Source organism: Echinops telfairi, unplaced genomic scaffold, assembly GCF_000313985.2.
Source record: "Echinops telfairi isolate 266 unplaced genomic scaffold, ASM31398v2 ScPeMD7_7410;HRSCAF=8448, whole genome shotgun sequence".
In the NCBI taxonomy this organism is placed as follows: Eukaryota; Metazoa; Chordata; class Mammalia; order Afrosoricida; family Tenrecidae; genus Echinops; species Echinops telfairi.
The window spans coordinates 25717503-25729206 of NW_022111310.1; the positions used below are offsets into that span (position 1 = coordinate 25717503).

Genomic DNA, 11704 nt, shown 5'->3' on the forward strand with positions numbered 1-11704 from the left:
AGGGAGAGATTTGAGACAACTGCCACCTCGAGTTAGGATAAAATATTCAGCAGTGAATTTCATGATATTGAACCCAATCATAAAGAATTTGCCTCAAACACAGGTTTTCGGTTTTTTTATAATACTTTAAATCTAATTATGACTTAGTGATGCTTGAGTCCATTTTTACCAATAAAGTGCTTGATCTTTTAAAAGAGTTCTCTAGTGTTGAGTATAGGCCTTTTTTATGTTAAGACTTTTGCGAATTAAAAGCTCAATTGCAGTGCTGTAATGTCATGAAAATTTGTTCCAGAGATGAAAAAAACATTATAAGAAATTATTCTTTTATTGTGATCTATAACAAAGGGATTGAGTTGGCAGGTGATTGCAAAGAAAAAAAACTGTGGTAGAAATTTCAGAATTAAAATTTTTTTCTTATGTGGGTATGTGAGCCTGTGTTTTTAAATTGCAGCACAAACACGACTATCAGAACTTCATGATGAAATAGAAAAGGCAGAACAACAAATTTTAAGAGCTACTGATGAATATAAACAAGTGGAAGAAGCTATACAACTGAAAAAGGTTTGTAAAAAGAAAATAGAAATGCTAAGAGGAAATGCAACAATGTTCCCTTCATTTTTCATAGAAAACAATTTTACATCAAGGCTGCATAATTAAGTATGGAATAATTTCAAAGTCAAATGGGGTTACTATTATTTGCCCGTTACATTTTCCTTCCATTAATGATGTCATCCTTTGAGCATTTTACTTGCAAATTATGTAAAAACATGTACTTAGTCTATTGTATTATAAAAGCTGCTATTTTACTCATGGAAATGGCTTCCTGATGTATTTCTTCTAATTTAGTGCCTCCACCCTTTTAAGGTTTGAGGGCCTGGATTAAGACAGCCTTACTGTACGATTAGTATTATAAAAAACAAGCAGCAGAAAAGTAAGTGATATAAAATATGGTATACACAGAGATGGAGGTGACATTCAGAAATGACCTAAGTACATCAAAGAAACAGTTCAAAAACATGGTATAATTGCATAGGAGGAAAACGTAAAACAAGTGTTTTGATCATTTAGTTTTTAATTCTGTCAGAGTTTTTAGTTTAAACATTAAAATTGTATTTCATACATACATATTTTGTTTCTTTAAAATGTTTTACTTGGTGATTGAGAGTGTATGTAGTGAAGCATATACCTGATCAACCCTTTCTACATGTACGTTTCAGTCACGTTGGTTACATTCTTTGAGTTGGAGAACCAGTCTCACTCTCCTTTCTGAGTTCTTCCTGGAGAAAAGATGTGGTGATCTGCTCCCAGGAAGATTTCAGCCTAGGAAATCCCATAGGGCAGTTTTACCCTGTCCTTCATGGAATAAACTCAAAGCTGAGCAGCGTCAAGTATCAATTGTAGATATAAAATAAACAAATAAATTGTAGATATTTTTTTAAAAGATACACTATCATTACTTCAAAATTATACAGTAAATAGATAGTGGTCCAAGTTTATTATATTAGAAGCTTATAATATGCCAGTCACTGACAGCTCGTCCCTGAGTAGTAAACAAAACCAACACATGTACTCCTTTTCATGGACAGACTAAAAGGGGAAATAGACAATCAACAAGTAAAAATAAATAGTTCAACAGGATGGTGACATAATAAAATGGACGTAATTTAGATTGTGGGGACCGTCTGGGCAAATGGCATTTAGATGAGACTCAAAGAATGGGAGAGCACGGAGTTTAGGGTAAAGAGAGTTTCAGTCCTGGAGACACTTTGTAGAGAGAGAGCCCAGGGAGGCTAGAGGTACGTGGGCCAGATTATGCAGGTGTCCTAGGCCACTGTAAATGCCCATAATCTGGATTCCATTCTAAACGCTCTGGGAAACCTTTGAAGGTCTGTGGGTGGTAGAGTGGCCTGATAGTGTTTGTTTATTTTTTATCCCCCCCCCCCTTGTGAAGGAAATAGGAAGGAAAGAAATGTATGTATCTGTTAGGAGGCTATTGTTTACTACAGGCAAGAGATGATAATGGCTTGGGCCAGGAAGATGATGGTAAACATGGAGAGAATGCAGACGGTTTCTAGGCAAAATTTGGCAGCAGAACTCCAGGACATGCAAAGTGGGAGGTGCAGTGGAAGAAGCTATCAAGAATGATTATATAAGAATACTTTAAATTAACACTGGCTAAAACTTTATATAATAGTTGTGAAGTTAATACTATATATATAATTTTGACAGAAGTGGAAGCTTACAAAATGTTCTTAGAAAAAATAGTTTTAGTGAGTAAACATAAGCCTACATTTTTGGAAGTTTGTTTGAAGTGCTGGCAAAGATAAGCTTCAGCCTAGCTTTAAATCATGTTTTAAGTTGGTAAAGATCTCAATTTAATGAGAATTTGTTATAATTTATGATTCTGTAATGTCAATACAGAATTTTAAGTGTTTCTGATTATAAAGGTATTGTGATTGTAAGAAGGACTTGGGACCTATTGCCACTGAGTCAATTCTGACACATAGTAACCATATACAGGGTTTCTGAAACTATAAATCTTTACAGGATAGATAGTCTCATCTTTCTACTAGGGAGCAGCTAGTGGATTTGAATCACCCACCTTGTGGTTAACAACCCAACACCTAACATATAGCACCACCAGGGGTCCCTGACTCTATATGGTCCATGAAAAATACAAAGGAAAAAAAAAAGAAAAGAAAAATACAAAGAAAACAAAGTGCCAAAGTCAAACAAGCCATAAATGCCAAGAAAGGATAGAAGAGTTTATAGAAAAGAAGTACAGAAGAACTTAAAAATGGGTCAAGAAATACCAACAAGCCCATCATTTGCAATAGGTCACTATCAGTATATTATTTCATTTCTTTCTAATCTATTTAATTTGGCATCCTTGTATTTTTACAATTTTTCATAGATTTAAAAAACATGTTTCTATGTTAGAAGTGTTAGGAATAGAAGATAGGATATGAAAGTTATCGCTTTTATACTAGTACTGAGAATTGATTGACTACCTTAATATTTACGCTAGCAAGGAGACTACACGGTAGTGGTGCATAGCTGCACTATCTAGGTTCAAGTCTTAGCTCTCAAAAAATAAAAATAACAGTAACAAAAACCTCATTGCCACCGAGTTGGTTCTGACTCATAATGACACTGTAGAGCAAAGTAGAACTGCCCCTGTAGGTTTCTGAGGCTGTAACTGTTACGGAGCAGAACGCCTCATTTTTCTGCTGCTGTTTTTGAACTGCTGACCTTGCTGTTAGCAGGGCAAAGGGTACATGACATTGATCAAGTTAGTTAACTTTTCTATAACCTAATTTCTTATTTGTAAAAGTAGGATAAATATACTTTCTACTATGTATTTTGCAGATTAAATTACTTAGAATGTATAAAGAGCTTAGAAGAGTACCTGACACACAAAACAAAGCAAAATCATTACCCATTGAGGCAAATCTGACTAATAGAGATCCATAGGACAGAGTAGAACTGGGAGCCTTAAGCTTCATCTTTGTCCTGCAGCGTGGATAGTAGGTTCAAACTGCTCCTCACATCAGGACTAGCAGCCCAGCAAGTAAGCCATTAGACTACCAGGGCTCCTAGTAAGTACCCTATCTATGTGGGATTGCCACGTATCAGAGTCAACTTAATGACTACTGGACTATCATTAATATTATTGTTATTACTATTAATCATTTCCAAATTGCTTATACTAAAATCACAACTTCACTTGTACCTGTTATTATATTATTTGCTTTCATAAACTTTAGAAAATAAGATGTTCTACATCTAATTAGCATAAAAGTTCAAGATATAAATGGAATACACTTATATTTCTCAATATTTTATATTAAAGAACCAATAGGGCATAGAATCTTCTTTAAATTGTAGAATTTGTTTTCTTAAATGTGAAAGTCAGCATGGCTATTTCTTGTTAACTGTGTGTTTGGGGTGGGGAGATTAGATTTCAGAAGCAGAGAAAGATCTTCTTTACAAACAATTGAGTGGTAGGATACAACTTCTAAATGAATTTCGCCAGGAAGCTATGAATCTAGAAAAGCAGATGGAAAAACAAAGACAAGAAATTGCTGAAAAGCAGAAGGAGCTCAAGAACCTGCAAATTACCATAGATAACCTTGACTCCAAAGACCCAAAGCATGTGAGTAAATCAAGGAATGTTGGCTTGTTCTGTGGGGATGAGAATCTCATTCTGTGTAGGCATTACATCTCATTATGTTTAGTCTCTGTGTCTTTTCTGAAAGTTTCTTAGTTTGAAGTACCAATTTGATTGATACATGTGTGTATATACTTCGAGGTGTGCGTACTTAGGATTGCATGTGTGTATGGACATATAGGTGTGCATACATATGGTTGTATGTCTAAAGCAACCTAGGGCTTGGATGGAGTGTTTTTGAAATCATGATGCATGCATGGTATACTTTTTTGTTTCATGAATCATTTTATTAGGGGCTCATACAACTCTTATCACAATCCATATGGTATACTTTTTTTAAGTGGTTCAATTTCATTGTTTTTCAGAGCAAGAGTAATCTACTTCAAAATAATCTAACGTCTGACATTCCTTCTCTTTTATCTTTGCATTAAAAAGCAAGGTAGTCAAATAGGAGAGCAGAAGGAAGCTTAGAATCCGTATTCTAACCTTTATTTAATCATTCATGCAATCATTATGCAAATACTCCACTCAAGTAAGTTGCTTATTCAGATTGTTTTATCTTGTCCTGAAAAAGGAAGCATTTCTCAAGAGTATACCCGATTGAAATGTGGCCAGATGTGGTCAGCTGGCTAGATGATGTGCTTGAGCTCCCACTTCTTTCTGTCTTTACCCTGAGAAATCTTTCTAATGGCTTCTCTTTTAGCTAATATTTCTAAAATAGAAGTAGGACTATCTTACTGGTGCACTTAGAATAATGAAGTTTTATATTCTTTAAAGAGATCTGGATTAGGATGCACACTCACTGCCATCGAGTTATCCCTTCTCACAGCGACTATTATAAGACATAGTGAAACTGCCCCAGTGGGTTTCTGAAACTGAATCTTTATATCAGAGCAGCTGATAAGTTTTGAACGCTGACCTTGCAGTCAGCAGCGTAACTCATCACCAGGACTCCCTTTGTATCAAGAGAAATCATAATATTTAAGGACCACTCCACTGCTATTGAGGCATTTCAAGTCACAATGACTCTCTAGAGGTTTTCCAAAGCTAAAAATCTTTACAGGAGCCGGTAGCCTCCTGTTTCTCTTAAGGAGCAAGTGGTGTGAGTGAACTGCTGACATTGTGGATAGCAGTCCAATGCTTACCTGGCAGCACCACCTGGGCTTTTATAGAAGGACCAAAAAAATGATACTCAGATGCATTGCCATTGAGTTGATGCTGACTCATAGCGACTGGGCACTATAATTGCCTTAAGTGCATTACAAATTATGTAATTATTTTAAATGCTTTTGTAAGATATCATATTACTTTTTTGGGGCCAGTAAATTTTGACAAAGGATAAACCTTACCTTCCCAGATATGAGTCTTGCCCAACAAAAGCCCAAGACGTAGTATTAAAACTTATTTTTTAATGGAAAATTCATTTTATATATTCATATATTCCATAAATTTAATAATTTCACCTAAAATTGTCTGGATTATTTTGGGGAATTATTGTTACATGAAAAAGCCGAGATTTTAAGTCATTTATAATATGGTCTATATACTTTATTTGCATGCATTTGTTGAGCAGTCTGGCATCACTTAGTGGTCCCTGAGGGTAAGAACTGTCTCTTTCTGGTATCGCTATCCTGGGGGGTGAGGGGGAAAGGGGGTGGGCAGCCTTCTGTTCAAGAATGCTTGCTTCATGGAAGGTGGGAGGGAGCCTGCCTAGAGATCCAGCCCAAAGCTCCTTTGCTGCTCCTTCTAACTATAACCTCTGGGTCTAATTAGAACCTGAATGACAAGTAGTCCTGTTTGCTTTCAACAAATGACTGTGATATGGCAGACAACAACAGAAACATGAAAAACAAACAACAAACCACAAACCCACTACTGTGCATGGATTCGGACATAGAGAGACCCTATAAAACAGAATACAGCTGCTCCATAGGGTTTGGTTTCCAAGGCTGGTTCTGAGGCCACATCTTTCCCCCCTGGATTCAACCCATCACTTTTAGGTTAGCCACAGAGTGCTTAACCCACTGTGCTACCCGAGCACCATTTGGCTGAATGTAATTCGGGGTGTTTAATTTCCACTGTATTTATGTAATACATATAAAGGATCTAAATGAGAAGTAGGATTGGCAAACAGGTTTTGAAGGTCACCAAAATTAATTTGTGCTTGTGGAAGTGAAATAAATATAAACTTATTTGGTTTTATTAAAACTGCAAAAGGTACTTCAGGTGGCATCATTAGTCTGAGCACCAAAGGAGGCCATTAAAAAAAAAATCCATTCATTCAGAGTAAACATATTTTCTAATTTGCCCAAATTACCTTATTAGCTGGTGACAGACACTCCATTTTAGGCTCAGAAAATGTGAATAATTTTGCTAAAAGGAAAGAACAAGGTGGCATACATCTGTCTATGTATATGTAGAGGGACTTAGTTAACTTTTATTATCTGAACTATTTTAATAGCAAGTCAAATTTTAAGATAAAATATGGAAAGATTAAAGACCAGCATGACTGAGTAATTACTAGGGAGAAAAAAATATAGTAAGTGCTCAGAATGTATTGCATTGTGGGGCATTTTTTTGCATATGCTGCTGAAGACTATTTTATCACTATGTGAGGTTGGGGACACTCCCCCCTTCCTCCATGGGATGAAATGTAATTTAGAAAGGTTTAATGATTTGCCCAAAGCCACTCTCTAGGAAGAGCTGGTGCTCAAATTTATGGGACAGTGACTCTCTCTCCTTAAAGGGATTGGCGGTCTAAAGAGATTATTTTTAAAATTAGCTCATAGCCTAACCTAGTCAGTTTCCAGCAAACATAATCCAACCTAGTTTTCAAAAGGAAAAGGTTCCACTTAAAAATCAGATTTTGTTTAACTATACACATTTTTATAAGCGGCACAGCTTTCAGAAGAGCAAACACACAAAGGATTATTTGTATTGCCCTTCACGTGCAGGAAAGGCTCTGTAGAAGCAAAAGTAACTGTTCTCTCGGGGTAGTGTGAGCTGCTGCGGAGATTGTGTGTGATTGGTCTTCGGCAGCTTCCTGTGTTGTGATTTAAAGCGGGGAGGGCGGGGCTGGCTTGTAAAGGCTGCTTGTGATTGGACAGGCGTGGCAGCTGCGCTCCGTCGGCCAGGAATGTGGTTTGAAGCGCTGGGAAGTTCCGCGCCTCTGAAATGCTCAGAGAAATGTGCCTGTCAGAAAGGGGAGTGCACATGAGTTTGAAGATAGCGTTAGAAAGCATTCCGCCCACAGTTTCTCTGGTCTCAACGACCCCGTCGTAACAGGCCAGACTCTAAATTAAGGTATGGACATTTTCTCTCTCGCTCGACAAAGGACTTCAAAAGAGGAGGAGTCAGAGATGTAAGTTCCTGTTTTTGTAACAACTCTTTTGTGAGCTGCACGGTAGTAAAGATCGCAGAATCTTTGTCTCCTGTGTGCTTAATGCAAAATATTGACATAGTGAACCAATTCATTTTTGCCCCATATATCAGGAGGTTTCAATGGAAATTTTAATAGTGAATGTTAAAGATGTATTGATATTGCTGTGAGTGCAATGGTTGTTTTCTTGTTCTTTCTAGAACCATAAAAATCTTAAGTTCACGTTAAGAATTTAGCCTGTTATTTGTAGTTACTTTTCCAGAAAGATTTCACATGGCTATTTTTGGGCTATAGGGAGAAGAACAGCTTTGAAAATCCCTACCCAACTTGCCATTCAGTTCTTTTTAGACATCTAAAACTGGGGAGTGTTCTTTTGTAACCAAATGAGCCTTGGATTTGAGAACCTTGGCGCATGTTGTTCAGAATGTGAAACAGCCTCTCCCCTGATGACTTTTTCTTGATGTATTCTTTTAGCCCTTTAATCCTGTGGGGGCAAACTATCACCATGAGGTTGTGGTGTGAGCAGGTAAAGGTTCTCTGGGGGATTATTTTGTCTCCATATGAACAGTTGCCCAAGGAAACACAGGCAAGTTATTTGATGGATCTGAAATTAATGTGTGAGAGTCAGGGTTAGACTAGATGGTTTCCGGTTCCCCCTCCCCCACTCCCTTCACAGTTCACCTGAAAATTACAATCCACTGCTTTCATTAACTCAGTAATGCAATGGCTGTCAAGGGGTGTGGGGTGTGTGTGTGTGTGTGTGTGTGTGTGTGTTAGTAGTAGTACAAGGGTTTACTTTACCTCCCTAGACAAAATGGCTTGGGAGGTCTCCCTCAACTCCTGGTTTATCAAATCTAAAAGCAAAAGACTTTTGTGCCTATTTGAATTTAAACATTTATTTCACATTTCTTTATTTTTCCCTAAGAAACTTTTTAAAAAGGTACACTTTATATGTTTTTATTAAAATCATATTGCTTATCTAATATGAAATTTCTTTAAAACATTTTAAAATCTTATCAAAAACTCTCCTGTATAATCCTTATTAACATTTTGAAAAAAAATTTTTTAGTCTTTTTAGGGTAAGTCAAAAAAGCATTGCTAAATAGGCACAAAAACCTTTATTCAAAAAATATTACAGTGTTACACTCTTTATTTTTCAGCATATCTGCCTTCCATGTCTATGGAATGAGGGTGTTGTTTCCATCTCTCTAACCCTTGCCTGAAGAGTTCTGAGCTCTTCGAAATAGACCACATCAGGAGGGCAGTTTTGGCACCCTTGAGGAGCTCAAAGCATGTTTTCTTTTCAGTGTTCTTTGGGGAAAAAGAAGTCGGCAGGGGAAGATCAGGGCTGTCGTGTGGATCGGGTACGGTGTCCCAATGAAACTTTCACAGGAATGTTCTTACTACACTGAGCAGTTGCGAGATCGTGCTGGAAAAGAATTCCTCATTGCAACTTCCCTGGCCTTTTTCTCACTAATGCAGTTTTAATTTTCTTAAAGTTTCTTTCTAATCCCTCTGATTATCCTATGTCCTTTAAGAAAATCTACCAAGATTACCTCTGTGGATTCCTTACAAAACATCCCCAATAGCTTTCTGAACTTACCTCTCTGCTTTAAATTTAACTGGTCCAGCAGATCTCCTCAGAAGCCAGTTTCGATTGAACCTTTTTTTTTCCTATTTTTTTTTAAAGGAGGTACTCCAGTGAGACAGACTAAGACAAGCGGAAAGAATTGTGTATAGCATCCACCGATCATAGAGACAGGTTTAACCAAGCTTTGCTTGGCATGAATATGTGCATGTATGAACTAGATTTCTAGCAGAAAGACTCGATTTAGCCTTATATAGTCAATTAACTTTTTGAGAACCTGTTAAAAAGACACACTTTAGTGCAGTGAAAAGAACACTGAACTTGGCTATATTACCTACTAGCTGTACCCTTGGAAAAATTATGTCTCTTATTCTCATTTTCCTCAGAAGTGATGCCATGGAAGTGAGCTTGGGTCTCTCTCTCTCTCTCTCTCTTTGTGTCATTTTTTGGTTTATAAAATGGAGATGATTCCTATATTGTTTGGAGGTTTGAAGGAAAATACTCATGTAAAAACAACAAAAGGCCTGCACTAAAATAGATGCAAATTGTTCCATTTTACTTTCCATTCTCCATTTGAAAATATTAAGGATGATAAAAGAAAGTTTTGTTAAATTTTTTCCTTACCATTCAGTCCCATGTGACAGCTCAAAAAAGAGGTCAAGAACAACAACTTGACATTATGAACAAACAGTATAAACAACTTGAAAGCCGTTTAGATGACATACTTTCTAGAATTGCTAAGGAAACGGAAGAGATTAAGGACCTGGAACAACAGCTTACTGAAGGTGAGACTTTAAGTAGAAGTTAAGGTAAGTTAGTGTTCATGACACCCAACCCCAAAAGCCCACGGCCATGGAGGAATTTTGAATCATGACTGTTGAGCAGAAGCACCCCGTAGAGTTTCCATAGAGTAAAATCCCCCCCCCCCAGTTTTATTGGCACCTAAGCCACATATACAACTCAATACGTCAATCGTTCAATCATATCAAGAAGATTTGTACAATCATTACCACAATCAATTTTAGAACATCCCCTCCCATGTTTAAATCGCCTTTAAAATTAGTTGTGTAATCACAGTCAGTTCTAATGCTCCCCTCTCCTGCTTTCCTTGTCTACTCCTGAAATCCTCTTAATCTCCCTCCCTCCCACCCCTCATCCCTACATCCCCTATAAACTGCATTAGTTATTGGCACTATACATCTACTCCTTCTGTGTGTCACAAACTGAGGAAAAGACCCCCATCAATATTTATAAAGCAGGGAAGAAATGTTTGTTGTGGAACAAGTAAGAGATTCTTGCACCTAGAGCAAATTCAGGTTGGGTCTATAGGGAGGTCAGCTGGCCCAGTATCAAGTTTGATCCAGCATAATCAAGATTACAGTGGTCTCTGCCTAATGGTAAGGTTGTTTGAGAAGCAAACGGTGTTAATCCATTTGATTCACACTATTGATAATAGTTAACTTCTTAGTGGACTAACTAAACTCAGAAATCGTGAATCTGAACCACTGCCCATAGGAGACATACAGGGCTAGGTTCCTGTGAACCCCTCATCACATTTTGTCAATCCTGTTTTATGTATTTCTCTATTTAAATACACATTGTTTCATGTATACTGTTGATATGTGAACATTGAATTCACAGCCAACAGCACTGTAACATGCCTGGACAAGCTCATACAACACAAGTATTTTCTTGTAAGGCACATCCCATCCTTTTTGAGCTTACTAAACACTAGTCAGACTCCAGCACTCTACTTGGGGGCCATTGTAAACATTGTAAGGCACAGACATTGTGGAACATGTGGCAATAAATAGACCACTGTTCATTGTATAGGCACAAAAACAAGAAGGCTGAGTGTTTGAACTTAACTGGGAGCATGTGCATTGGGCATCTAAAAATTTTCGCCGCTGTGTATATGCATATCTGAATGACTGAAAAAGTGGTACAGGTACTGACCTGAGGTTATAAATCAATGTGCCTGAGAGGCAAATTCACCATCACAGAACCCGACAGCTGTGAGGATCAAATGTGCAGCACAGTGATAAACTCTGTCATGTGATTGTCTTCTGGGCCATAAAATGCTTTCAGGAGCAGGAAGCCCATTGACCACATGGCGCTCAGTGTCTTCTCATTATGTGGAATATGTAGAGAGGATTTTAGGATTAAATTCTATAAGGCAAATGAAAGTGGTCACATTCCAGTAATGGTGGAAAGGGAAACCAATAGTCGGTAATGGTGACAGTTGAGGGTTCTGTGAAGAGGACCGGTCCCTGTTTGCTCTGATCAGCTGTGTGACTTGCACAACTTCTATTTTGCACATTATTCGGAAGAATTAAATGAGGTTTGTGTTCACAGAATGCCTAATACATCGTAGGTACCATATACTTGTTACTGTGTTTTAAGTCTATAGGTAGTATGTTTATGCTTCCAGTGCTAGGCACTGGATTCATTTTATGCATTAAGGGGTTCTATTTTATGCATTTAACTGTCAGAACTCAGTTTTGCTGTACATTTTTATTGCTTTATTGGAAATTATTACTTTAAGTTAAAAAAAAACAAAACATGG

The 11704-nt window shown here is 37.3% G+C and overlaps 1 protein-coding gene across 3 annotated transcripts in view; it reads left to right on the forward strand.

Moving 5' to 3' along the window:
* CNTRL (centriolin) overlaps positions 1 to 11704 on the forward strand; it is a 90930-nt gene that overhangs the window by 25226 nt on the left and 54000 nt on the right. For all 3 annotated transcript variants that reach the window (XM_045296551.1, XM_045296552.1, XM_045296553.1), the window contains 3 exons: positions 452 to 561; positions 3962 to 4156; positions 9770 to 9923. In XM_045296551.1, the coding sequence (XP_045152486.1) occupies positions 452 to 561; positions 3962 to 4156; positions 9770 to 9923 (459 nt within the window). The remainder of the gene's footprint in view (positions 1 to 451; positions 562 to 3961; positions 4157 to 9769; positions 9924 to 11704) is intronic.